We start from the raw sequence: 26,477 nt of genomic DNA on the forward strand, positions 1-26,477 counted from the left end.
ACACAGAAGTGAACAGTGTAATTGGCTCTGGCCTCCTTATTGTGGCAAAAGAGCAAATCTGTGTGCCAGGGCCCGTCAGGGCAACACTATGAAAACTGCATTTGGATCAACCTTCATGTTGTCCCCCTACCCCCAACACATAGCCCTAGCCTAATATTATCCTCCTTTTTCCCTTGAAAATCATCCCTCTCCTAGGTTTATCTAGTGTTATATTTATGCTAGATCTAGTTCAAGTGTTTAGACAAAGCAAACTTATTAGTTAATAAAGGTTTAAGTATAATACCTCCCAGGGGTCCCAAAATTTTAATAGAGTCTCTTGAAAGTCAAAAATATAAAAGTTGTAAAACTTTAATGACAGGAGTAACTAGGAGAGGATTAAATAATTGGGCTCAAGGGGCCCTTTACATTTTCCCCCTTCAAATTAAACCAGGTGTGCAAACTTGCCTATTAGATTAAGCCCTACTGAAAACATTAAGCTTCTGTTTATAATGCATTTAATGAATTTGCTGTTATCAGATCAAAAAGTATGTTTTTGTCTTTTTGGAGGAAATATGGAGTATTTTTGGTCATATAGTAGGGTAGTCAATTATACTGGAAAGTAATTATTATTTTACTCATGACAATTTGCCACTGTGCATTACATTTATCTTTATTTACTAAGAGAAATGTGCTAAATACTTGTCATCCTGCATCCTAAATTCTCCATAGATAATTTATAACATAACTTAATTTAAAATGCCAGATATACTATGCTATGTCATTGAATATTAAAGAGATGAAGTATAAATATTGTGAATATAATTGATTTTATAGAAGAAGTTACAACTTCTGACAGTAATTTTGTCTTTGAAAAATAATGCCATCAATCAATCATTTAGTTAATATGTTTATATTCAGGAATGTTCACACTAAAAATATTTTAGCAGTTCGAAGGCATTTAACAATTTAGGTATAATAATATTGTTTTAATCTTTACAAGGAAAATTAGGAGGCTAAGAGCTGTAATTGACACGTTTTACAAAAGCGGGCTGAGACTTGATAGCTTTAAATGCCTCAATATAATGTCTGTTAATTTATATTATTTTTAGTACTATGAACTATAACTGATATGCTCATTCCTTGATATTATTTGCATCAGTTTTGTTTGTTTGTTTGTTTGTTTTTTGAGACAGGGTCTCGCTTTGTCACCCAGGCTTTAGTGCAGTGGTGCAGCCATGCTCACTGCAGCCTCAACCTCGCAGGTTCAAACTATCCTCCCACCTCAGCCTCCCAAGTAGCTGGGACCATAGGTGCACACCACCATGCCTGGCTTTTTTTTTTTTTTGCAGAGATGAAATGAGGTCTCACTATGTTGCCCAAACTGGTCTGGAACTCCTGGCCTCAAATGATTCCCCAACCTTGGCCTTCTAAAATGCTGGGATTACACGTGTGAGCCACAGCGACCTGGCCTGCATCAGTTTTAATTGTCATGTTTCTTTTTGCTATTGCAAAGTGAAAGAATTATTGTTGAAGTAAAAGTTTTTCCACTACCTGCTTGCCCCTATTTGCTGCTCCCCCAACATTCAGGTTCTTCATTTGTCTCTGTCTCTTTGTGTCTCTCTGTCTCCGTCTTTCTCTGTCTCTCTCTTTCTCGCACATGTACACACACACCCCCACACACACAGAGTTCTGTTTTGAAGTGATAAATCCCAGCAGTCATTCACCACAAGCACTGTGAAGAATTATATCATCACTTTAATGGGTAGCTGCCAGTCAGGGAGGTTAATGCATTTGCTCCCTTCCAGTGGCAGAGGCTCCCTCTTCTTGATCATGGCAGAAAAAGAAAATTGACCTCCTGTTCCCAATTTTATAGGGAATTTTTCCTTCCAGATAGGGGTAGTGACCTTGCCAGAGGATCCAAGTATTTTTAAGATCATATTTGACTAGATGATGGATGGCCAGTTACCTGGGCACAAGCATCTGTTCTGATAAAGTTGGGGTCTGGGAATAGGGCAGCTACATGGTAATGAATTTTGCTCTTGCCTCCAGCTGGCAGGAATGATATTCTCAGAAATTTAGTTGATTCTCAAAGGAGATGATTGGCAGTCCTACAATAAAATACAGAATGTTAAGAACCTGATCTTCAATTTTATGACACAACTTTGGTTTCATTCTTGAAACTTGCTCTACTAATAAATTGCTTGTCTAGAACTAATTTTATGCTTTGAAGTTTATCCAGTGAATTCTATAATAGATATTTTAACTTGTCATATAAAAGTGTCTTCCAAGTTTTCCATACTTTAAAAATTTATCATCCATTCTCTTGTTCTCAGTGTGTGGAAAGGTGTTCACATTTGCCTACTTACTTGTTTTCTAAGTAATAATGTTTTGGCATAGGAGATTACATTATGATTTATATGGGTTTTGTAAATCTTTCAATTCTTCTAATTTTAGCATGACCTAAGTTATATTTCTCATTTTCTTAAAAAGTGTGTGATACAGGTATACAGTTATGAAATATATTTTATTTCTTGCCCCTTATGGCTTTTCTAACCATGCTGTGCTATCAAATACTAGGTCTTATTTATTCTATTTTTTTCAATCCATTAACCGTCCTCACCTCCACACCATAAGCCCCCAATTCCCTTTCCCAGTCTCTGGGAACCATCCTTCTACTATGTCCATCGTTCAATTATTTTGATTTTTAGATCCCACAAATAAGTGAAAACATGTGATATTTGCCTTCCTGTGCCTGGCTTATTTCATTTAACATAATGATCTCTAGTTCCATCCATGTTGTTGCAAATGACTGGATCTTGTTAGTTTTTAAGGCTGAATCATATTCTATTGTGTGTATGCACGACGTTTTCTTTGTCCATGCATCTGTTGATGGAACTTATGTTGGTTCCAAATCTTAGCTATTGTGAATAGTGCTTGCCACTGATGTTTGAAGCTTATCAAAAATTACAGGAAAGCAGATCAATAAGAATAAATTGGTTACTTTTTTTGTACCCAAAGCAATACACTTTTTGTGACAGCTTCACAAGAACTGAGCAAATATACAATTGTATCTTCAGCATAAATTCTTGTCTTTCCATAATGATAGAACTAATTTTGTAATTCTCATGGTTTCCAAAACTTAACAAATAAAAAATTTCTGGAGAGTATCCTCTGGACAATTTCAGTTATTATTCTATCATTTCTGTAATTATGAGAAAAATGTGATATTGATAAAGTGTTCAAATTATACAATAGTCATTGCTTTGGTAGTATGTCAGTCTGAAAACTACAGGTTGCGGTTAATAGACTTAGGTTTTTAAATTAATTTTATTTCCTTCTGATCTTTATATTATCTGATCCTCTGTGTTAATTTTTATTTATTTGTTTTGATTGGGTTTGTAACATAAACTGCAACGAGATAGAACTTAGGATGAGTGAGACTGAAAATCAGGTTTTATGAAAAAAGGCTGAAATACTATTTTAAAAATGTGTACTTCCAAAGGTATCTATGACCTTTTATTAAGGGTAATATTATTTGATAAGTCCCTAAAATACGGGAAATATCTGTAATGCCATTACTGAAAACTTATGACTCATCTTAATCCACAAAGAAACCACTATATAATTTATACAACTTCTTTTGTTATCGTAACTTGTAATAAGCAAAATGAATAATATCCAGAAATGTCGATATTCAAATGATAGGTGACAATAGGAAGCTTTATAACTTTCTCCGTGAGCTTCTATTTTTCTAATTTGAAAAATAGAAGCCATTTGAATCTACTGGTGGAGTGAAGGGTAAGTGAAATTACATATATTGAGTATTTCACGCAGTATCTAACAGATAAGAGCCTTTCTGTGAATGTGAGTTGCCCTCCCTTCATAGCTTCCAGAGAAAACACGGGTGGTCTTCTTAGGTACTATTTGCCTCACGACAGGTTATAAACAACAGGGATTTCTGGAGAGTAAATCAATACTAACTGAGGATTGCCAGAAAAGGAAAACAGAAGAAGAATTTAGTAGCAGCTTAGTCACTAAGGCAACTTTTTGTGAAAGAAAGTCATCAGTGAATTGTACACACAGCACTGGTTTGTCTTCTCTCTTCATGTTTCTCTTAGCCACATCTAAAGAGAACCCATCTACCCAGGGGGCCTATTACCTAGTAAGAAGCATCCGGCTCACATGGTAGCTGCTACAGTAATTGAGGCATGCAATTTAACAGCAAATAAGATTTTGGTGATTGTCTGACAGTTCCAAACCTATGAAGTAATGGTAAATCGCACACAACCTCATCTCTATATCCACATAGCATCTACCGACAGCATTATTTTCTTTGTTATTATAATGTAGATGAGTAGGTTCAATTTCTATTAAATTAACAGGATATAAAATATTATAAAGTTGCACTTCATTCTACCTGAATTTGAAATTCAGTTATTATTCTATCATTTTTGTAATTATCAGAAAAATGTGATATTGATAAAATGTTCAAATTATACAATAGTCATTGTTTTGGTAATATGTCAGTCTGAAAACTACAGATTTTTAAAGGTACAACCATTTCAGATGTCAGATTGCAAACTCCTGGTATATCTGGAAACCATGTGTTTTTGGAAAGAATGTTTTACAGGATTAAATTACGTGAGTTGAGGGAAGGCTTTATTTTTATAAAGATAAGACTGAAGATCTTTATTAGAGGTCAAGTGAGGAAAATGTAGAGGCTATTTTGCTGTGATGCTGTAACATCACTTCAAACCATGCATCTGTAAGAAAACTGACAATTCTGTTTCTGTCCTTACAAATCAGCCACCAAATTAAGTACAGTCTTGTGCCTCGTAACAACATTTAGGTCAGTGGCAGACTGCTTATATGAGGGTAGTCTCATAAGATTATAATGCAGTATTTTTATTTTACCTTTTCTGTGTTTAGATATGTTCAAATACACAAATACATATCATATTACAATTGCGTATAGTTTTCATCATAATAACATGCTGAACAGGTTTGTAGCCTAGGATCTATAGGCCATATATAGCCTAGGTGTGTAGCCATAGGTAGCCTAGGCTATACCATCTAGGTTGGTGTAAGTGCACGCCATATTTGCACAAAAATGAAATTCCTTAATTATGTATTACTCAGAATGTATTCCCATAAATAAGTGATAAATGACTGTATTAGAAAACTCATAAAAAATTTAAAGTTTAATAGTAATAGTAAGAATAAAATATTTAAATAATTTTTGCCTGCCAGTCTGGCACTTAGAATTCAAATTTCAAGGGTAGAGTAGAAATGCTTTGTATAATTTATTTCAGGTTGAGCTTATAAATTAATAAATAAAGAAATAAAACAAATTTCCTAGGAAATAAAGACAAATTTTTCTCTTGCAATCTGAGACGGGTATGGATAAAAAGAAGAAATATAAAATTGACCCAAATTATTATTGGTAGAAAATTGAGGTTTTAACTTAAAATATACAGTAGCTGTTTACACTGATCACAGTAATCACGTACTTGTGAAATTTCCTATTTAACTTTAAGCCTGTATGATGAGCCCTGAGAGTAACTAGGTCCACTTGACAAAATGTAATGAAGAAAGCTCTATTTCAACAGGGGAAATTTGCTTTCACTGCCCTTGACTCATAATTTATTGACATCAAAAAAATAAAAATAAAAAGAGAAAGAAACTCATATATATTTGCTGGCCATTGGGTACTATGAATCATTTGATTCTTACAGTAGTCCTACCAGTTAGTTATTATTATCCCTATTTTACGATGAGGACAGGGAGACACAGACAAGTTCATTCATTTAACATATCGTTATCTAGTGCTTACTAAATAAACCATAAGAACTGGTCTATGCCCTGGGGATATCACAGTGACCAAGATGGAAAGGCTTACAACTTCTCATGGAACATGTTTCTTGTCAGAAGAGAGAAAACATATATAAGTAAAGAAAAACCCATAAAACAAATTAAAAAAAAACCACAAAACCTAGCAGCATTCATGCATTATAGGATATGAAAAGAAAATGGTGCAACTTAGAATGCCTGGTTGGAATCTTTAGATTTCCTAAGATTGGGAAGGCTTGTTTATTAAGCCTTATTATTTCTTAAGACTGGGAAGGCTTATTTATTTCTTAAGACTGTGAGGGCTTATTTCTTAAGACTGGGAAGACAGAGGGAAGGTCCAAATGAGAACAGGAGCCAACTGCGTGGAGGTCCGAGGGAGGTGCGTGGCAGACGGACGGAGAGTCCAGGCCAAACTCTGTAAAGCCCAAGCCCTGGAGCTCTGTGAGGAAAGGAGAAAGTGGCGCAACACCGGGGCTGGGGAAGGCAGCCAAGAGATAGTGACAGACCTTGAGCCAGGTTTTAATCTAAGGGAGTTGGGAAACAGTGGGAGGAACATCACGACCCAATTTATATTTTTAAAGAAAGAAGTGATCACTCTCGCTACTGTGAGGTGAACTCGTTGGTGGTGGTCGAGGGAGGCATGGAGGGGAGAAGACAGAAAGATAGGAAGACCTTTCAGTGGTCCAGATGAGAGGTGGTTGAGGCGATGCTACGGACAGATAGTGTGGCACTCAAGAAAGAAGAATCAGGACAAATCCTTAGTTTTTGCCAAGAGCCAAAGAACCATTTACTGGGTGGAAGCCTGGGAAAGGAGTTGGTTTGTCTCTGGTAATCAAGACCTTATTATTAATTTGCTAAATTTCAGAAGACTTTTAGACTCTAAGAGAAGATAGCTATTAGGACTTGGCTGAACAAGTATGTATTTAGGGGTCAAGATAGGAGACAAAAATTTGAGAGTCATATTTGAAAAACTTAAATTATCAAATATTCAATCCCACATGTGAAGAAAAAAATGTGATTCCAGTTTTAGCTAATTTACTTCTTTGTTGTTATAAGATGGATTATTTACTAGACAAAACATGTTATAGGCCAAAGGTCAATAAAGTTTTTGCTAGAGAAAAGTACACAATTTCAACAAAAACATAAAAAATTTTATATGTATTAACAAGTTACATTAGACCTGTCATTAAAATGATCAAATGAAGATATAGACCAGCCTGGCAATAATACCCTGTCTCAACTAAAAATACAAAAATTAGTTGGGTGTGGTGGCATATGCCTGTAATCCCAGCTAGTTGGGAGGCTGAGGCACAAAAATTGCTTGAACCCAGGAGATGGAGGTTGCAGTAAGCTAAGAATGTGCCACTGCACTCCAGCATGGGTGACAGAGAAAGACTTCCATCTAAAAAAAAAAAAAAAAAAAAAATGAAGTAGATGATAGACCTATTCAACTTCTTAGCATGACTTAAATTCAATTAAAAATACAGATTGTAGAGAATACATTAGTTCTATAACAGGATGTTTTTGAGTTGAGATAAAACCAAAATATATTTATGATTTAAATAATATGTAATTATATTGCAATTATGTATACATTAGCCAACTTTGTTCATAAATCAGAAGGCATCTAGTAAAATGCATTTTGTTTTATGGTGGTGCAGATTAAGTGAATGCAATAAAAATTGTTAAATATATATATTAATGTGAATAATTAATATTTATTTAATAATGAAGTAACCAGATATCATCCATTTATTTTAGACCTAATCCTAAGAAAGAATATGATGTAAATGTATAAAATAATGGTAACTTATTAAGTTTTAAATATTGTATAAGAGCCAATTTTCTGTAAAATGGCATAATCCAGAAAAGCTGACTTTTAAAATATTGCCGTAAAATGAATCCTACCTAAATATGCTTAACATTAAAAAATAAGTACCTAAATAAAATCAAAGCTTTGTTACCGCAGACAATTTCATAGAATACATGAAAGTATTTTGAAAGGAAGAGGTTGGGCATGGTGGCTCATGCCTGTACTCCCAGAACTTTGGGAGGGCGAGGCAGGTGGATCACTTGAGGTTAGGAGTTCGAGACCAGCCTGACCAACATGGTGAAACCCCATCTCTACCAAATACAAACATCAGCCAGGCATGGTGGCGTATGCCTGTAATACCAGCTACTCGGGAGGCTGAGGCAGGAGAATCGTTTGAACCCGAGAGGCGGAGGTTGCAGTTGAGATCGCGCCATTGCACTCCAGCCTGGGCAACGAGAGCTAAACTTTACCTCAAAAAAAAAAAAAAAAGACTCCTAGAAATCTGTTTTCTTTCTCTCCCCTCCTTTAAATACGTTTTTTGTTACTGCTGTTTTTTGATTTTTTGAGACAGAGTCTCATTCTGTCACCCAGGTTGAAGTGCAGTGGCCCGGTCTCAGCTCACTGCAACCTCCACCTCTCAGGTTCAAGCGATTCTCCTGCCTCAGCCTACCAAGTAGCTGGGACTACAAGCACCCACCACGATGCCTGGCCAATTTTTGTATTTTTAGTAGAGATGGGGTTTCACCATATTGGCCAGGCTGGTCTCGAACTCCTGACCTTGTGATCCGCTCGCCTTGGCCTCCCAAAGTATTGGGATTACAGGCGCAAGCCACCACACCCAGCCTCTTTTAAGTACATTTTAAGTGGCTAATGTTGCAGAAAAATGCTACAGTAGTTCATGTATATTCTTGGCTTCCTTAACTTCTGCTTTAGCTGAATATCTATGACATCTTATTATAAAATACTCGTTAGTCAAAATTCTGGAATTCTCACAAACAAGCACTCTATTTTGGGTAAAACCACACGTTTCTTATTCCCACATAATTTGCCAGTTGAATAGGAGTGCCTAGGACTTTGCTGATGTCCAAATTCAGCCTCTGGAAGACTGAGAATGCCCCTTGGCCACTTCTGATGAATCACATTGTGTGTGTGTGCCTGCGCACACATGTGCATATGTGTATTTAAACTTAGAAGCATTTTATATAAGCTGTTAATTGTTAACTTGATTAATTACTCTAGATAATCAAGAATTAAGTTTATGAAAGAGGCTGCATGAGATAAAAAAGGGAATTAACTCTATTTTTAAAAATAAAACACCTTTAAAATATCTTTCCAACATAAGTGATATACAAATTTCTACATTTAAGGGTCCAATTTCCTTCATCTCTCAGCCATGACCTTCATAACATAAAACTTAACAGTTTAAAAATTCCTTAAATTCAAATATGGACAAGCAACTTTAATCCAACAGAAAAATAGACAATGAATGTAATAAGAACAATCACAAAAGTAAAGTACCCTAAGATATATGAAAAGATGCTTAACTTCACCTATAATAAGAGAAATTCAAATTATATTGTCTCAATCAAATTAGCAAAACATCCTAAACTTTAATTACATATGGTTTATGAGGTATGGGAATACAGGCACTCTTGCATATAGTCAGGGAATTTTAACGTGATAAAATCCCTATGGAAGCGAAGTTGGCAGTATTTGTTAAAATTACAAATGCTTTTGACCTGGTAATTCCACTTTAAAATTTATCTTACCAATATATTTGCACATCTGTGAATGGACATATATTCACATATATACATTGCAGTGCTGTATTAGTAGTAAAAATTTAAAAGATTTCAAATGCCCACCACAGTGATCCATAAAACAAGATGTTTCTTGCAACTATAACCTCTCTAAGTTTTGATACACAAATACTTCTCAGATATTTTAAGTGAAGTAAAGAAAAGTAAAGAAAAAGGTTTATATTATGATTCCTTTTGACTGTAAAAAAGCTGAGAATTAATAAAGATTTATACATCTAATTTGCTGCATACGCATAAAAAACTTGAAGGAATGCCCAAGATTTTAGACAAGATTAATCCGTTGAGGGCAAGGGAGTGAGAACTAAATAGAAGGAAAGTCCAGATGGGAGGAAGTTTATCTTTATGACTCTAAACCTTGATATTCTTTTGGGTTTTGTACCATAAAATGTATTCTCTTATAAAGGGCTGGGCACGGTGGCTGACGCCTGTAATCCCACGACTTTGGGAGGCCAAGGTGGGCAGATAATTTGAGGTCAGGAGCTTGAGATCAGCCTGGCCAACATGGTGAGACCCCATCTCTACTAAAAATACAAAAATTTGCAGGGCATAGTGGCACACTACTGTAATCCCAGCTCTTCAGGGGGCTGAGGCAGGAGAATTGCTTGAACCCGGAAGGTGGAGGCTGCAGTGAGCTGAGATTGTACCACTGCACTCCAGTGGGGGCAACGGAGTGAGACTCTGTCTCAAAAAAATAAAAATAAAAAAAAATAAAAACAAAAGTGAATGTGCCTGATTTTATTAAGTACACAAGTTTGAAAAAACCTTGTTATCGAAAATTAATTTTCAGAAATAAAATGATGGATACTAAAATCTGATTTGTGTTATGTTTATAGAATTATATTGATCTTTAGTATTCCTCTGAAACTCCAGATATAGTTCCTAACACAGTGGATGTTCAATATACAGCTGATGCTTAAACAACTTGGGGGTTAGGGATGCTAACCCGCAGTGCAGTCTAAAGCTAGAGTATAATCTTCGAATCCCCCAAAACATTACTAATAGTCTACTGTTGACCAGAAGCCTTACAGATAACATAAACAGTTGCGTAACCCATATTTTTATGTTATATATATTATATACTATATGGTTACAATCAAATAAGCTAAAGAAAAGAAAATGTTATTAAGAAAGCCATAAGAGAAAATATATTTACTATTTATTAAGTAGAAGTAGCTTATTATGAATGTCTTCATCTTAGTCATTAAATACATCTTAACTTTCGTTTTTACTTTTCCATATACCATTAAATAATAATTTACATATGACAAGAACACAAGGAATCTGAAAATTACAAATCACATTATTTTGTTTTCCTTGAAGAATTAAAATGCTATTTAATGTCTAGGCTATTCCTATGTATATTTGAACTCCTGCCTTCTTCGGAAAGTGGTTTATGACTGAGCAACTTGAAGTACGACAATGCCTATTGTACACCTTTGACTTGTGAAAATAATAGAACCTAAAAGTTCAAAGAATGCATGAAAGACAAGCCGATTGTCCATTGCTAAAAAGAGCAATTAGCAAATCAATGAGCTGGTCCTTGTTTACACTTTTTAAAAAGTTAATTGCTTATTTCTTTACGAATCTGTTTCAACATTATAAGCCACTAGTGATCATCAGTCAAATCTGTCAAAATCATCAAAGCATGTTGTGAGAAACCTTTTCTTTTGAACTATTACAAAGTTAAAGAAAATTTCTAATGGCTATTTCCATATTTCATTCTCATTAACAATGCTTACTGCCTGAAATTCAATTTTTTTGTTGTTGTTGAATTAACCTTAGGACAATATTGAATAAGGTAATTAACTCAGAAAACCATGACAAGTTTAGTTAAAGTGATGAGTCTCAGGAAATCTTTAGTTGGCAGGTGACCGTGGAACAAGAAATGTGTATTTAAGAAGGAAACACCTCTCCCCTGGTAATCTCTTTTTGTTTGAGAGCTGAAAAATGTGTGTTCTCCTCTCCTTCATCTTACACAAGAAACTATAGCATTTAAATATATTCTGACAAAGTGTAGAGAACTGTCTTTGTAATATAGTGATGTCAGTGAGTTTTAAAACTGTGTCTCTTGCAGGTTAAAAGAAAAGGCCACGAGAGGAAATGACTAAATCCTCAGAGTATATCTTCATTGACAGCTGATAATTAGCATGCAGCTTAGCAATAATAATTAGTTCCCTCTTTAGAAAATTTCCGGATGAACTCTGAGTTGGTGCATTTCAGTTTCATCTTATTTCTTTGTCCATTCCCTCCCCAAGCAATTCCTGTTATTTTTAGAGTAGGAAAACTCAAGAGGAGCTTGCTTCATTTAACTGAGTCAGCACTGTCCATTATTTGCACTGTGTTTTCTTGAGATAACCTGAGAGTAGAGTTTCTTCTGTCCCCATCTTCCTGCATATTTTCTGTTTCTTTCATCCAGGCAGCTTGAAGCAGTATGAAGGGATTTAAAGAAATCAGCCATTGCTTGGTAAATATGCCAAGTCCAGGGACCATGATTTGGAGTTCAGATAATTAATATGACTTAAAGGAGTGACTCTAAAACTAAGAAAGGAAAAATTCTTGAGGAGGGAAGAAAGCCTTGCTTGCCTTTATATTGCCTTCATCATATGCAAAAAATATTCAATACATTTTGAAACTCCATGGCAAATTAGGTAAAAATATTTACGTTTTCTCACAAGTAAGATATGTAAAACTAAAAATGTCATGAATCAATAAGTCAAAGCAACAAAAAATTTTGTAATTATTTGAGATAGTTTATAAAATACACAATAAAGGGGATTAAAATTGAATTGATATTAACCTGAATTTTTCTATTTATGTCATTGCCATTAAATTATTTTGAATTATCTCAATACAACCTATTAAATATTTAAAAAACCTTCTATCGTATTATTTATATCAGGCTCTGCAAAAAATGCATTCATTTCTGATGCATTATAATCTCTTAATAGACTAGACTTTGAATTGCTAGGGTATTTTTAAAATAATATTTAGAAATCTCATGTGCATTGTAACAAAGCTCTCCAGTCAACTTCTGTTGTTCAAATTTTGTCACCAACACTGACCAAAATAACCTTAACTCTGTACTGAATCTCTAATAAATTCTCTTTTTGCATGCAAAAAATGGGGAGAATAGTGTTTCTGAGGAGGTGTCACAATGATTACATGACATAAAAATGTCTAGCCCTTAGATAATACATACTATGTAACTGATCCATAAATATTTATTAACTGTTATTATCACCTTGAGAGTTAGGGTGGGGAGGATCAGTACCCGGATATAGGAGGAAATTTGGTTGCATAAAAAAGGAGACATCTCATACGTCTTCCCCTTTTACTTATATAATTTCATTTTGGGTAAAGTAACACATGTTCACTGGAGAAAATTTGTGTAATATAGAAATTTTACATAGATCTCTAGAAGAGCCTGAATTCTCATTTTCACTAGTTATTGTAATTTTTAAAAATACCACTAAAATGACATTTTCATCCTCATTCCTTTGAACATTTAATGAAGTTGAATTCTTTTTATGCAAATTCACTTTTTGTGTCCTCTTTGATAATGTGCTATTTACAGAACAGAGGTGATATTTTTTCTTCTTTCTTTAAAATAGTTTTTTTAAACATATTAAAGGACTGTATTAAAAACAATTTGTTTCCATTTGTGCTATATGTATATTTTCTTCCCCAGATTTCCCCTAATAATTATGTTTCTGCTTTTTTCTTAAACTTCAGAATTCCATGATTTATCAAACTTTACTGCTTTGATCTCATTAATTGTTTTATGTTTATAATGCTCTCTTTACAAATAAAGCATACTTCAATTTCTATGAATTTCATATGAATGAGATAGATGAAAGTCTGCTCATTCTAAAATAAATTGGAAATAGAAGCATTCTTCTCTATCCAGATATGAAATTTATTCTCCAGTCATGTGAGTGACTTTCACAATCCAGTTATTATCAGGAAAAATGACTTCAGATCAATTAATGAAAACTCAAATTTTGATATTTGGCAGATACTCTCCAACATGCAATATAATTATATAGTCATAAACATCTATATATGATTGAACATCTAACCATCATGAACACCTAAACATGATTATATAATCATGAAAAGCTATCAACAGCAGGCCAACTTATTTAGTCTAGCAGAAACACAGATTGCAACAAATTTATGGTATTATAAATTTGTTCATGAATAAAGACAGACTGGCTAAGTTTGCTATGGAATTGAGACATGCTTCATGTTGACTGCTCTGACCCCATACACATTAATTATAGAAACTACACATTTTGCCATGTGGCTTCCACATTTTAACCACAGATGGATAATTGTTCACAACACATCCAATCTAGAGGAAGCCAGCAACCCATGAATTATGAACACTAGCTGACACAATTTCATTATTTCCCTTGAGAATTTGAATTGCGAAGTGCAGGAGCCATTGTCACATTGTGGTGATGTGGGAGCTGGAAGGTTATATCTTATATATATAATAAATATATATTACATATAGGTTATATATAATAACCTATTAAGTCATTTTTCCTGATAATAACTGGATTGTGAAAGTCACACGACTGGAGAATAAATTTCATATCTGAATAGAGAAGAACGCTTCTATTTCCAATTTATTTTGGAATGAGCAGACTTTCATCTATCTCATTCGTATGAAATTCATAGAAATTGAAGTATGCTTTATTTGTAAAGAGAGCATTATAAACAAAACAATAGGATATATTATCTGTTGTCATGAACAAACTAATGAATAAGCCCTTTAGAATCAGTACAGTGAAGCAGTGGCATTAAGAGAAGCAAGAAGCAAAGATGCAGCATCTCCTAAGAGATAAATTACCTTGGCTTCTTTTTGTTTTCTGATTACCATGAGGCCAGGATTTCTGTCCTCACATTTACATTACCTTAATTTAATCTCTGTTCATTGCAATCATTAATATTCCAAATAATGTGGCTACCCAAGGCCATAAAGTGACTTTTGGTGGAGTGAATTTTGATGTTAGTTTAGTTGTCTTTCATTACGGGATGTAATTGTAAGCACAGGTATGGAACTTGACACCTTAATTCTGAGTGATGTTGAATGTCCACCACAGTATTTTTCAGTATACCTATTACAACCTTAGAAGAAATTTCTCTTAGTTCTTAATACTAGATAATGCTCCTAAGCACTTGATAGTTTTTTTTCCTTGTATTACAATGACTTCCTCTACTTTGGATTTTGGGAAGCCTGAGGCCAAATTTGGGATTCATTTTAACGATGTATTAGATATTAGAGGATGACTTCCAGTTAAATTTATTACAACCCACTCATCTTACTGTTTTTCTCTTACCCTCACTCCTCTAGAAATATATTTATTTATTTGATTGGATATATTTGTATAAGTCATCTCAGATCCTTTATGGAAAGAGGCAAATTAATCAAATAAAGTAGAAAAATCGAGTTAACATGGAATAAATAATAGTAAATATATAACAAACATTCACATTCTTTTCAAAAATAGTTTCTATTTTAGAATGGCTCTGTGTCCATTATTACAGATATATGTGTAAAGCACAAACATTCATATATAATGGATACTTCTAACCTTTCTTAACTTAAAGTCAAGGATATTACAAAATTGTAACCACTTGAGAAAAGCAGTCTAGGCCTTAAGAGAAAATTAAAGATCAAGACAGGATTTATGCCAGTGAAAGTGGACAAGAAAAATATAAACCATGGCATTCATAAACTCTAGTTAGTGCTATGATTTTAAAATAATGTCTATCTACTGACAAGTCTTAATGTCTTAGGAATTCAATTGTTGTCACTGTTTTGTTGTATGGTGTTGGTCAGGGTAGAGAGAAGTCGAAGCATTCAATGAATTTTTTCTTTTCTTATATTATGAAATGTTTAAAGAAAACTACAGCCTGTTCATTAGGTTTTATAAATTTAAAAAATGATCTTAGAAATTACTCTAAGAAGTATCTTCATAAATAAAATGATATTTCTCAATTTATTACCTATGGTATGTAAGGATATTCAGTTTTATGTATCCAAACATATTTTGGCAACAATTTTCTCTGAGGCAATATGAATGAATCAGGAAAAGTAATCTCCAAAATTCCTTATTACATAGTTTTTTCACTGACCCTATAAACATTAGGGTCAGAGAAAAAGTTGTAAATGAATTTTCTAGCTACTTCACTTTAGGTAAACGTAAACATGAGACATCTGATAGTTAGACTTGCTATTCACCACTCCTTCCCTTTGATAAGCTTCTAAAAGTGTGAAAAACAAAAATACAAGCTCAGCACTGTACTTTAAATGACTCCATAAAACATCTAAGTGTCGATTTGCTTCTTTCTTTTTTTGCACTCTTTCATCAGCTTCATTTTAGAAATGCAATTTAGTCAAAGAATTAAGAATTTTAAAGGTGGAAGGGTGATTAACAGGTGAAGAATCCAGTCTAAAGAGCTTAAGAGGTTGTTCAAGTTTACCTACGCAATTATTGTCAAAGCCAAGACTAAAACCTGGCCTTCCAGATTCTCAGTCTACAAAGACCTTTGGTTATAATATACACATCTGTTATACTTTAATTCTCATGTTTTTAGAGGTAAATTGAGTGATTTGTATTGTAATAGTGTATGACCATAGGATAGTCATTAAATTTCTGGGCACCTAGGTTTCTCCAGTAAAATAAAATACACTGGTAATTTAAACTGTTATACAGTAGTTGTTTACTGTTTTGTAAAAGACAAAATATATATATGTAAATGTACAGATCATTAAAAACGAAGATTCACAAAATTTTCATATGTTGTATGCACACTTCGGTTCTTTCCCTTTGCTTTCTCCAAAGTACATATCCACAGAAACATGGACATTTTTTGTGATCTCATAGGATAGATTTGGCCATCGAGAGGAAGAATAGGTTACAAGAGGTGATACATCAGAATAAAATAAGATTGATGATTCAATAATTAGTTTCCACTATTATTTACAAAGAAATAAGAACTACTACTTTTAGACTGTTAGAACTGTAATATACTTAGCAAGTAGGCAAATTGGTAAGTGGTAAAAGCAAGTAGAAGTTGGTGTCTATCTTGCCACGTGCATGCAGGGGTAATGAGGTACTAATCACCTCATTGGGCAGCAGGCAAGGTCATCCCTAGATGGAGTCACTCATGGAGTGCCTCCTTTACTGACTGTGCTGCCTCTTCCTAAAATCCCTCATAATTGAATCCTCTCATGACTTTGTCTTATTTCCCAGCTTAGTCCCCTAAGCTCTACACCTGAGTGTTCTGGGTAGCTCTGCAGCCTAGGAACCTATTCAAGCTAGTGTGTAACCATCCTTTCGTCAGTTGTACCCATTCAGATTATTTCACTGTGCATTAAAACTGAAAAGTGTTGCCAACTATTGGAATAACTGGGGAAACTTTTCTAAAAATCCACTTAGCAGCCCTGATATAAAAATAAATGCTTATATATAAAGACAAAGTATAATGATAGCAGACCATTTTGAGCTATATTTTTGTTATGCCAGTGGATTCCAACCTGTGCTTCTCTTGCTGTATGTAAAGGAAAGCAGTATGATTCTACTTGGACAAAATTATTAAACGGAAAAAATTGTCTTCCAGGAGTTAAGAACCTCTAATTTTTCAAACGATTTTATTTTCCTTCCCAAAGAAGTTGTGAGGGTGGGAAAAGAAGGAATAATAGGGAATGGATTTTCTACCATTGAAATTTTTGCTAATACCCTTGCTTTCATGCCTATGTCAGAAGTTTCAAGCTGAATGTTTTACCTATACATATTTAATTTTAAAATATCAGAATCTGGCAAACCTCTTATGTGTTATACCTATTATTCCTTTTTTCCCACCCTCAAAACTAATTCTCAGATTATTTATTTAGGTGAATAGGCAAAAGACTCAATATCTCAAAGATAACTCAATAAGAAAAAGTTTTACCTTTATAAGGGATATATTGATTTTAGCAGTATTGTTCATTTCTTTTTTTTTTTTTGTGATAGATATATTTATTCATCTCACATAGATAAAACTTTCATTATATTACGTGGTTTTGAAACACCGTCATGGACGGATCCATGAAGGGACATTTGGGAGTACCTTCACGTCTATGGTGAAAAAGGAAATATCTTGAGATAATAACTGGAGAGAAGATTTCTGATAAACTACTTTCTGATGTGTGCATTCCACTCTAGGAATTACACCTCTCTTCTACTAAAGCAGTGTTTTTTTAATTTTTTTTAAATTTATTTATTATTATTATACTTTAAGTTGTAGGGTACATGTGCATAACGTGCAGGTTTGTTACATATGTATACTTGTGCCATGTTGGTGTGCTGCACCCATCAACTCATCATTTACATCAGGTATAACTCCCAATGCAATCCCTCCCCCCTCCCCCCTCCCCATGATAGGCCCCGGTGTGTGATGTTCCCCTTCCTGAGTCCAAGTGATCTCATTGTTCAGTTCCCACCTATGAGTGAGAACATGTGGTGTTTGGTTTTCTGTTCTTGTGATAGTTTGCTAAGAATGATGGTTTCCAGCTGCATCCATGTCCCTACAAAGTACGCAAACTCATCCTTTTTGATGGCTGCATAGTATTCCATGGTGTATATGTGCCACATTTTCTTAATCCAATCTGTCACTGATGGACATTTGGGTTGATTCCAAGTCTTTGCTATTGTGAATAGTGCTGCAATAAACATACGTGTGCATGTGTCTTTATAGCAGCATAATTTATAATCCTTTGGGTATATACCCAGTAATGGGATGGCTGGGTCATATGGTACATCTAGTTCTAGATCCTTGAGGAATCGCCATACTGTTTTCCATAATGGTTGAACTAGTTTACAATCCCACCAACAGTGTAAAAGTGTTCCTATTTCTCCACATCCTCTCCAGCACCTGTTGTTTCCTGACTTTTTAATGATCGCCATTCTAACTGGTGTGAGATGGTATCTCATTGTGGTTTTGATTTGCATTTCTCTGATGGCCAGTGATGATGAGCATTTTTTCATGTGTCTGTTGGCTGTATGATTGTCTTCTTTTGAGAAATGTCTGTTCATATCCTTTGCCCACTTTTTGATGGGGTTGTTTGTTTTTTTCTTGTAAATTTGTTTGAGTTCTTTGTAGGTTCTGGATATTAGCTCTTTGTCAGATGAGTAGATTGCAAAAATTTTCTCCCATTCTGTAGGTTGCCTGTTCACTCTGATGGTAGTTTCTTTTGCTGTGCAGAAGCTCTTTAATTTAATGAGATCCCATTTGTCAATTTTGGCTTTTGCTGCCGTTGCTTTTGGTGTTTTAGACATGAACTCTTTGCCCATGCCTATCTCCTGAATGGTACTACCTAGGTTTTCCTCTAGGATTTTTATGGTATTAGGTCTAACATTTAAGTCTCTAATCCATCTTGAATTAATTTTCGTATAAGGAGTAAGGAAAGGATCCAGTTTCAGCTTTCTACTTATGGCTAGCCAATTTTCCCAGCACCATTTATTAAATAGGGAATCCTTTCCCCATTTCTTGTTTCTGTCAGGTTTGTCAAAGATCAGATGGCTGTAGATGTGTGGTATTATTTCTGAGGACTCTGTTCTGTTCCATTGGTCTAGATCTCTGTTTTGGTACCAGTACCATGCTGTTTTGGTTACTGTAGCCTTGTAGTATAGTTTGAAGTCAGGTAGCGTGATGCCTCCAGCTTTGTTCTTTTGACTTAGGATTGTCTTGGAGATGCGGGCTCTTTTTTGGTTCCATATGAACTTTAAAGCAGTTTTTTCCAATTCTGTGAAGAAACTCATTGGTAGCTTGATGGGGATGGCATTGAATCTATAAATTACCTTGGGCAGTATGGCCATTTTCACGATATTGATTCTTCATATCCATGAGCATGGTATGTTCTTCCATTTGTTTGTGTCCTCTTTTATTTCACTGAGCAGTGGTTTGTAGTTCTCCTTGAAGAGGTCCTTTACATCCCTTGTAAGTTGGATTCCTAGGTATTTTATTCTCTTTGAAGCAATTGTGAATGGAAGTTCATTCCTGATTTGGCTTTCTGTTTGTCTGTTACTGGTGTATAAGAATGCTTGTGATTTTTGCACATTAATTTTGTATCCTGAGACTTTGCTGAAGTTGCTTATCAGGTTAAGGAGATTTTGGGCTGAGACAATGGGGTTTTCTAAATATACAATCATGTCATCTGCAAACAGGGACAGTTTGACTTCTTCTTTTCCTAACTGAATACCCTTGATTTCTTTCTCTTGCCTAATTGCCCTAGCCAGAACTTCCAACACTATGTTGAATAGGAGTGGTGAGAGAGGGCATCCCTGTCTTGTGCCAGTTTTCAAAGGGAATGTTTCCAGTTTTTGCCCATTCAGTATGATATTGGCTGTGGGTTTGTCATAAATAGCTCTTATTATTTTGAGGTACGTTCCATCAATACCGAATTTATTGAGGGTTTTTAGCATGAAGGGCTGTTGAATTTTGTCAAAAGCCTTTTCTGCATCTATTGAGATAATCATGTGGTTCTTGTCTTTGGTTCTGTTTATATGCTGGATTATGTTTATTGATTTGCGAATGTTGAACCAGCTTTGCATCCCAGGGATGAAGCCCACTTGATCATGGTGGATAAGCTTTTGGATGTGTTGCTGAATCCGGTTTGCCAGTATTTTATTGAGGATTTTTGCATCGATGTTCATCAGGGATATTGGTCTAAAATTCTCTTTTTTTGTTGTGTCTCTGCCAGGCTTTGGTATCAGGATGATGTTGGCCTCATAAAATGAGTTAGGGAGGATTCCCTCTTTTTCTATTGATTGGAATAGTTTCAGAAGGAATGGTACCAACTCCTCCTTGTACCTCTGGTAGAATTCAGCTGTGAATCCATCTGGTCCTGGACTTTTTTTGGTTGGTAGGCTATTAATTATTGCCTCAATTTCAGAGCCTGCTATTGGTCTATTCAGGGATTCAACTTCTTCCTGGTTTAGTCTTGGAAGAGTGTAAGTGTCCAGGAAATTATCCATTTCTTCTAGATTTTCCAGTTTATTTGCGTAGAGGTGTTTATAGTATTCTCTGATGGTAGTTTGTATTTCTGTGGGGTCGGTGGTGATATCCCCTTTATCATTTTTAATTGCGTCAATTTGATTCTTCTCTCTTTTCTTCTTTATTAGTCTTGCTAGTGGTCTGTCAATTTTGTTGATCTTTTCAAAAAACCAACTCCTGGATTCATTGATTTTTTGGAGAGTTTTTTGTGTCTCTATCTCCTTCAGTTCTGCTCTGATCTTAGTTATTTCTAGCCTTCTGCTAGCTTTCGAATGTGTTTGCTCTTGCTTCTCTAGTTCTTTTAATTGTGATGTTAGAGTGTCAATTTTAGATCTTTCCTGCTTTCTCTTGTGGGCATTTAGTGCTATAAATTTCCCTCTACACACTGCTTTAAATGTGTCCCAGAGATTCTGGTATGTTGTATCTTTGTTCTCATTGGTTTCAAAGAACATCTTTATTTCTGCCTTCATTTCGTTATGTACCCAGTAGTCATTCAGAAGCAGGTTGTTCAGTTTCCATGTAGTTGAGCGGTTTTGATTGAGTTTCTTAGTCCTGAGTTCTAGTTTGATTGCACTGTGGTCTGAGAGACAGTTTGTTATAATTTCTGTTCTTGTACATTTGCTGAGGAGTGCTTTACTTCCAATTACGTGGTCGATTTTGGAGTAAGTACAATGTGGTGCTGAGAAGAATGTATATTCTGTTGATTTGGGGTGGAGAGTTCTATAGATGTCTATTAGGTCTGCTTGCTGCAGAGATGAGTTCAATTCCTGGATATCCTTGTTAACTTTCTGTCTCGTTGATCTGTCTAATGTTGACAGTGGAGTGTTGAAGTCTCCCATTATTATTGTATGGGAGTCTAAGTCTCTTTGTAAGTCTCTAAGGACTTGCTTGATGAATCTGGGTGCTCCTGTATTGGGTGCATATATATTTAGGATAGTTAGCTCTTCCTGTTGAATTGATCCCTTTACCATTATGTAATGGCCTTCTTTGTCTCTTTTGATCTTTGATGGTTTAAAGTCTGTTTTATCAGAGACTAGGATTGCAACCCCCGCTTTTTTTTGTTCTCCATTTGCTTGGTAAATCTTCCTCCATCCCTTTATTTTGAGCCTATGTATGTCTCTGCGTGTGAGATGGGTCTCCTGAATACAGCAGACTGATGGGTCTTGACTCTTTATCCAGTTTGCCAGTCTGTGTCTTTTAATTGGAGCATTTAGTCCATTTACATTTAAGGTTAAGATTGTTATGTGTGAACTTGATCCTGCCATTATGATATTAACTGGTTATTTTGCTCGTTAGTTGATGCAGTTTCTTCCTTGCCTCGATGGTCTTTACATTTTGGCATGTTTTTGCAATGGCTGGTACCGGTTGTTCCTTTCCATGTTGAGTGCTTCCTTCAGGGTCTCTTGTCAGGCAGGCCTAGTGGTGACAAAATCTCTAAGCATTTGCTTATCTGTAAAGGATTTTATTTCTTCACTTATGAAACTTAGTTTGGCTGGATATGAAATTCTGGGTTTAAAATTCTTTTCTTTAAGAATGTTGAATATTGGCCCCCACTCTCTTCTGGCTTGGAGAGTTTCTGCCGAGAGATCTGCTGTTAGTCTGACGGGCTTCCCTTTGTGGGTAACCCGACCTTTCTCTCTGGCTGCCCTTAAGATTTTTTCCTTCATTTCAACTTTGGTGAATCTGGCAATTATGTGTCTTGGAGTTGCTCTTCTCGAGGAGTATCTTTGTGGCGTTCTCTGTATTTCCTGGATTTGAATGTTGGCCTGCCCTACTAGGTTGGGGAAGTTCTCCTGGATGATATCCTGAAGAGTGTTTTCCAACTTGGTTCCATTTTCCCCCTCACTTTCAGGCACCCCAATCAGACGTAGATTTGGTCTTTTTACATAATCCCATACTTCTTGCAGGCTTTGTTCATTTCTTTTTCTTCTTTTTTCTTTTGGTTTCTCTTCTCGCTTCATTTCATTCATTTGATCCTCAATCGCAGATACTCTTTCTTCCAGTTGATCGAGTCAGTTACTGAAGCTTGTGCATTTGTCACGTATTTCTCGTGTCATGGTTTTCATCTCTTTCATTTCGTTTATGACCTTCTCTGCATTAATTATTCTAGCCATCAATTCTTCCACTTTTTTTTCAAGATTTTTAGTTTCTTTGCGCTGGGTACGTAATTCCTCCTTTAGCTCTGAGAAATTTGATGGACTGAAGCCTTCTTCTCTCATCTCGTCAAAGTCATTCTCTGTCCAGTTTTGATCCGTTGCTGGCGATGAGCTGCGCTCCTTTGCCGGGGGAGATGCGCTCTTATTTTTTTTATTTTTTTTATTTTTTTTTTTTTTGAGACAGAGTCTCACTCTGTGGCCCAGGCTGGAGTGCAGTGGCTGGATCTCAGCTCACTGCAAGCTCCGCCTCCTGGGTTTACGCCATTCTCCTGCCTCAGCCTCCCGAGTAGCTGGGACTACAGGCACCCGCCACCACGCCCAGCTAGTTTTTTGTTTCTTAGTAGAGATGGGGTTTCACCATGTTAGCCAGCATGGTCTTGATCTCCTGACCTCGTGATCCACCCGTCTCGGCCTCCCGAAGTGCTGGGATTACAGGCTTGAGCCACCGCGCCCGGCCGCGCTCTTATTTTTTGAATTTCCAGCTTTTCTGCCCTGCTTTTTCCCCATCTTTGTGGTTTTATCTGCCTCTGGTCTTTGATGATGGTGATGTACTGATGGGGTTTTGGTGTAGGTGTCCTTCCTGTTTGATAGTTTTCCTTCTAACAATCAGGACTCTCAGCTGTAGGTCTGTTGGAGATTGCTTGAGGTCCACTCCAGACCCTGTTTGCCTGGGTATCAGCAGCAGAGGCTGCAGAAGATAGAATATTTCTGAACAGCGAGTGTACCTGTCTGATTCTTGCTTTGGAAGCTTCCTCTCAGGGGTGTACTCCACCCTGTGAGGTGTGGGGTGTCAGACTGCCCCAAGTGGGGGATGTCTCCCAGTTAGGCTACTCAGGGGTCAGGGACCCACTTGAGCAGGGAGTCTGTCCCTTCTCAGATCTCAACCTCCGTGTTGGGAGATCCACTGCTCTCTTCAAAGCTGTCAGACAGAGTTGTTTGCGTCTGCAGAGGTTTCGGCTGTGTTTGTTATTGCCCTGTCCCCAGAGGTGGAGTCTACAGAGACAGGCAGGTTTCCTTGAGCTGCTGTGAGCTCCACCCAGTTCGAGCTTCCCAGCAGCTTTGTTTACCTACTTAAGCCTCAGCAATGGCGGGCGCCCCTCCCCCAGCCTCGCTGCTGCCTTGCCGGTAGATCACAGACTGCTGTGCTAGCAATGAGGGAGGCTCCGTGGGTGTGGGACCCTCCCGGCCAGGTGTGGGATATGATCTCCTGGTGTGCCTGTTTGCTTAAAGCGCAGTATTGGGGTGGGAGTTACCCGATTTTCCAGGTGTTGTGTGTCTCAGTTCCCCTGGCTAGGAAAAGGGATTCCCTTCCCCCTTGCGCTTCCCAGGTGAGGCAATGCCTCGCCCTGCTTCAGCTCTTGCTGGTCGGGCTGCAGCAGCTGACCAGCACGATCGTCCAGCACTCCCCAGTGAGATGAACCCAGTACCTCAGTTGAAAATGCAGAAATCACCGGTCTTCTGTGTCGCTCGCGCTGGGAGTTGGAGACTGGAGCTGTTCCTATTCGGCCATCTTGCTCCGCCCTCCAGTATTGTTCATTTCAAACTAAAGATTTAAATTTAACTCTACTCCACAAAGTTTGGAGCATCAAAATTTGAGGGTAGAGATATAGATAAGAAATATATTATTAATACAGAGGAAAAGATACTTTTAGCAGTATTGTTCATTTTAAACTACAGATTTAAAGTTAACTCTACTCCATAAAGTTTTGGGCATCAACAGTTTGAGGGTAGAGATATACATAAGGAATATATTATTAATACAGAGGTATATACTTCATCTCTTCTTTCTCAGAAACAGAAAGTGTAAGAGTGGGCACAGTGCTATAGATTTGTCCTACTTCATAGTATCATTTGTTTAGATTTTAGTGTCCTAGTCACCAAGAATTCACATTATCTGTTAGATGCATTAGGCATTGATCTTTGGAAAAAAAGTTATCTTCTAATTTTTCAACATTTGCCAAAGGGCCTCTTCAGGAATTCTTCAGCATGCAGAGTCTAGACTTGGGGTTTTTATCCTCTCTCATCACCAAAGGCTCTCATCTATCATTTTACCAACCTTAAGCACTGAACTGCCATATGCAATTAAATACCTTTAACAAACAAATGCACACACGAGAGGTTTGCCAGATTATGACTTCTTACAATTAAATGTATAAGTAAAACATACAGCTTAAAATTTCTGACATAAGCACGAATGCAAGAGTATGAGCAAAAATTGCAGTGATTGAAAATATATTCCCCCCAGTTTTATCAGTGATCCGTACTGTAACTGTTACCACATTAATGCCTCATCGTATTAATGACGCTGATAGTTTGCAGACTGGGAAAATTTGATTTTGGATGTGACTATCAAAACCAATTACAAGTAGAAACATTATTTTTCTGAGTGGCGTTTATCTGAAATTCAATAAACACACTCTGGTGGGTTTAATGTAGATTTGTAACCATTATACATTGGAGGAGCTGTAAAATGACTTTCACTAGCACTTTATGTTAAAGATTGTGAAGGATGACTATTTTTCTGGGTTTAAAAATATAGAATATTTTTCTTACTTATTAAATTGATGAAGTTTTTAGATTCATAAATTTATGAAATATTTTACCTTGTGCACATTAAAATTTGTTGCCAGCATATTTATGATAAAATGCATGTTAATGACTTGGTTCAACAGGGATGAAAACAGAGCTATGAGAAAAGGGTTATAAAGGTATTTACATTTTCTCATGTGCTTAGTGTACATATCATTTTGCATTTCAGAGCTCTTGAATCTGAACAGAACATCAGTATTTCATAGCCCATTTGGATTTCTTGATCTCCATACAATGCTGCTGGATGAATATCAAGAGCGGCTCTTCGTGGGAGGCAGGGACCTTGTATATTCCCTCAGCTTGGAGAGAATCAGTGACGGCTATAAAGAGGTATAGAAATATCCAAACTGCATTTCAGTAGATAATGAAAAGGGGGGAAATTCCAAGAATGTTCCTTGTCTTTTTTTAATTGTATTGACCACTTTAAAATTTTGAGTGATTACTTTTTAAATAAAATATTAGTTAAAACTAAAATCATTTTGAGGAAATGATTTCTAAATCATGTTGTATGAACTTTTCTAGTACAACACTGATACCTGGATTTCCAGACACTCTTGCCTGGCTCATTTGACATTCCTCTTGCATGGTGGACCTTGTCACCACACCCACTGTCCTGAGACCTGGGTTTGGAGCATGATGAATCACCACCAGTTCCTCTGGGGTTTACTATTCCAAAGCGCAAGCTTGAAGAAATGTGAATATGGGGCCTCGATTTAACTACCTCATATAGTTCTGCTGGTAACATCACTACTTCAGGTGGATGCTCCTTTAACATGGTGAAGTCATTTATAAATTTAGAACAAGAAAGTACCAACATCTTTTGGAAAAAGAGAAAAATAATCTGTAATTATAGTCTATAATTATACAAATAATTAAGCCAAATTTTCCTAGACCCATATAAATCTTACACAAAACATAAATATTTAGAACATAGTATTTTTGGCATAAGTGCATGTATTATGTAATACACTTTCTTTATAATTGATTTATTTTTATGTTTATGAGCCATGTCCATATTTTCTAAAGTCATTAAAAAAATTATGACATAAAGCATCATTCCTTGGTTTCTGCCAGTTCCCTATCCCTAGAGGTAATAATTTTAAACCTTTTGTTGTTTCTTCTGGTTCTTCTCTACATATTTCAAAATAACGTTTGTGTACTGTTTATTGATATGTTTCATTTTAGGCAATATCTGTTAAGAAATACATCTTTAAGGAAGAT

General features: G+C 36.0%; 1 protein-coding gene across 2 annotated transcripts in view; it reads left to right on the forward strand.

Annotated features, from left to right (window-relative positions):
- Positions 1-26,477, forward strand: part of SEMA3E (semaphorin 3E) — a 291,033-nt gene that overhangs the window by 143,938 nt on the left and 120,618 nt on the right. For both annotated transcript variants that reach the window (XM_028846126.2, XM_028846127.2), the window contains exon 2: positions 25,426-25,586. In XM_028846126.2, coding sequence (XP_028701959.2) covers positions 25,426-25,586 — 161 coding nt within the window. The remainder of the gene's footprint in view (positions 1-25,425; positions 25,587-26,477) is intronic.

This window comes from Macaca mulatta, chromosome 3 (assembly GCF_049350105.2).
Source record: "Macaca mulatta isolate MMU2019108-1 chromosome 3, T2T-MMU8v2.0, whole genome shotgun sequence".
In the NCBI taxonomy this organism is placed as follows: domain Eukaryota; kingdom Metazoa; phylum Chordata; class Mammalia; order Primates; family Cercopithecidae; genus Macaca; species Macaca mulatta.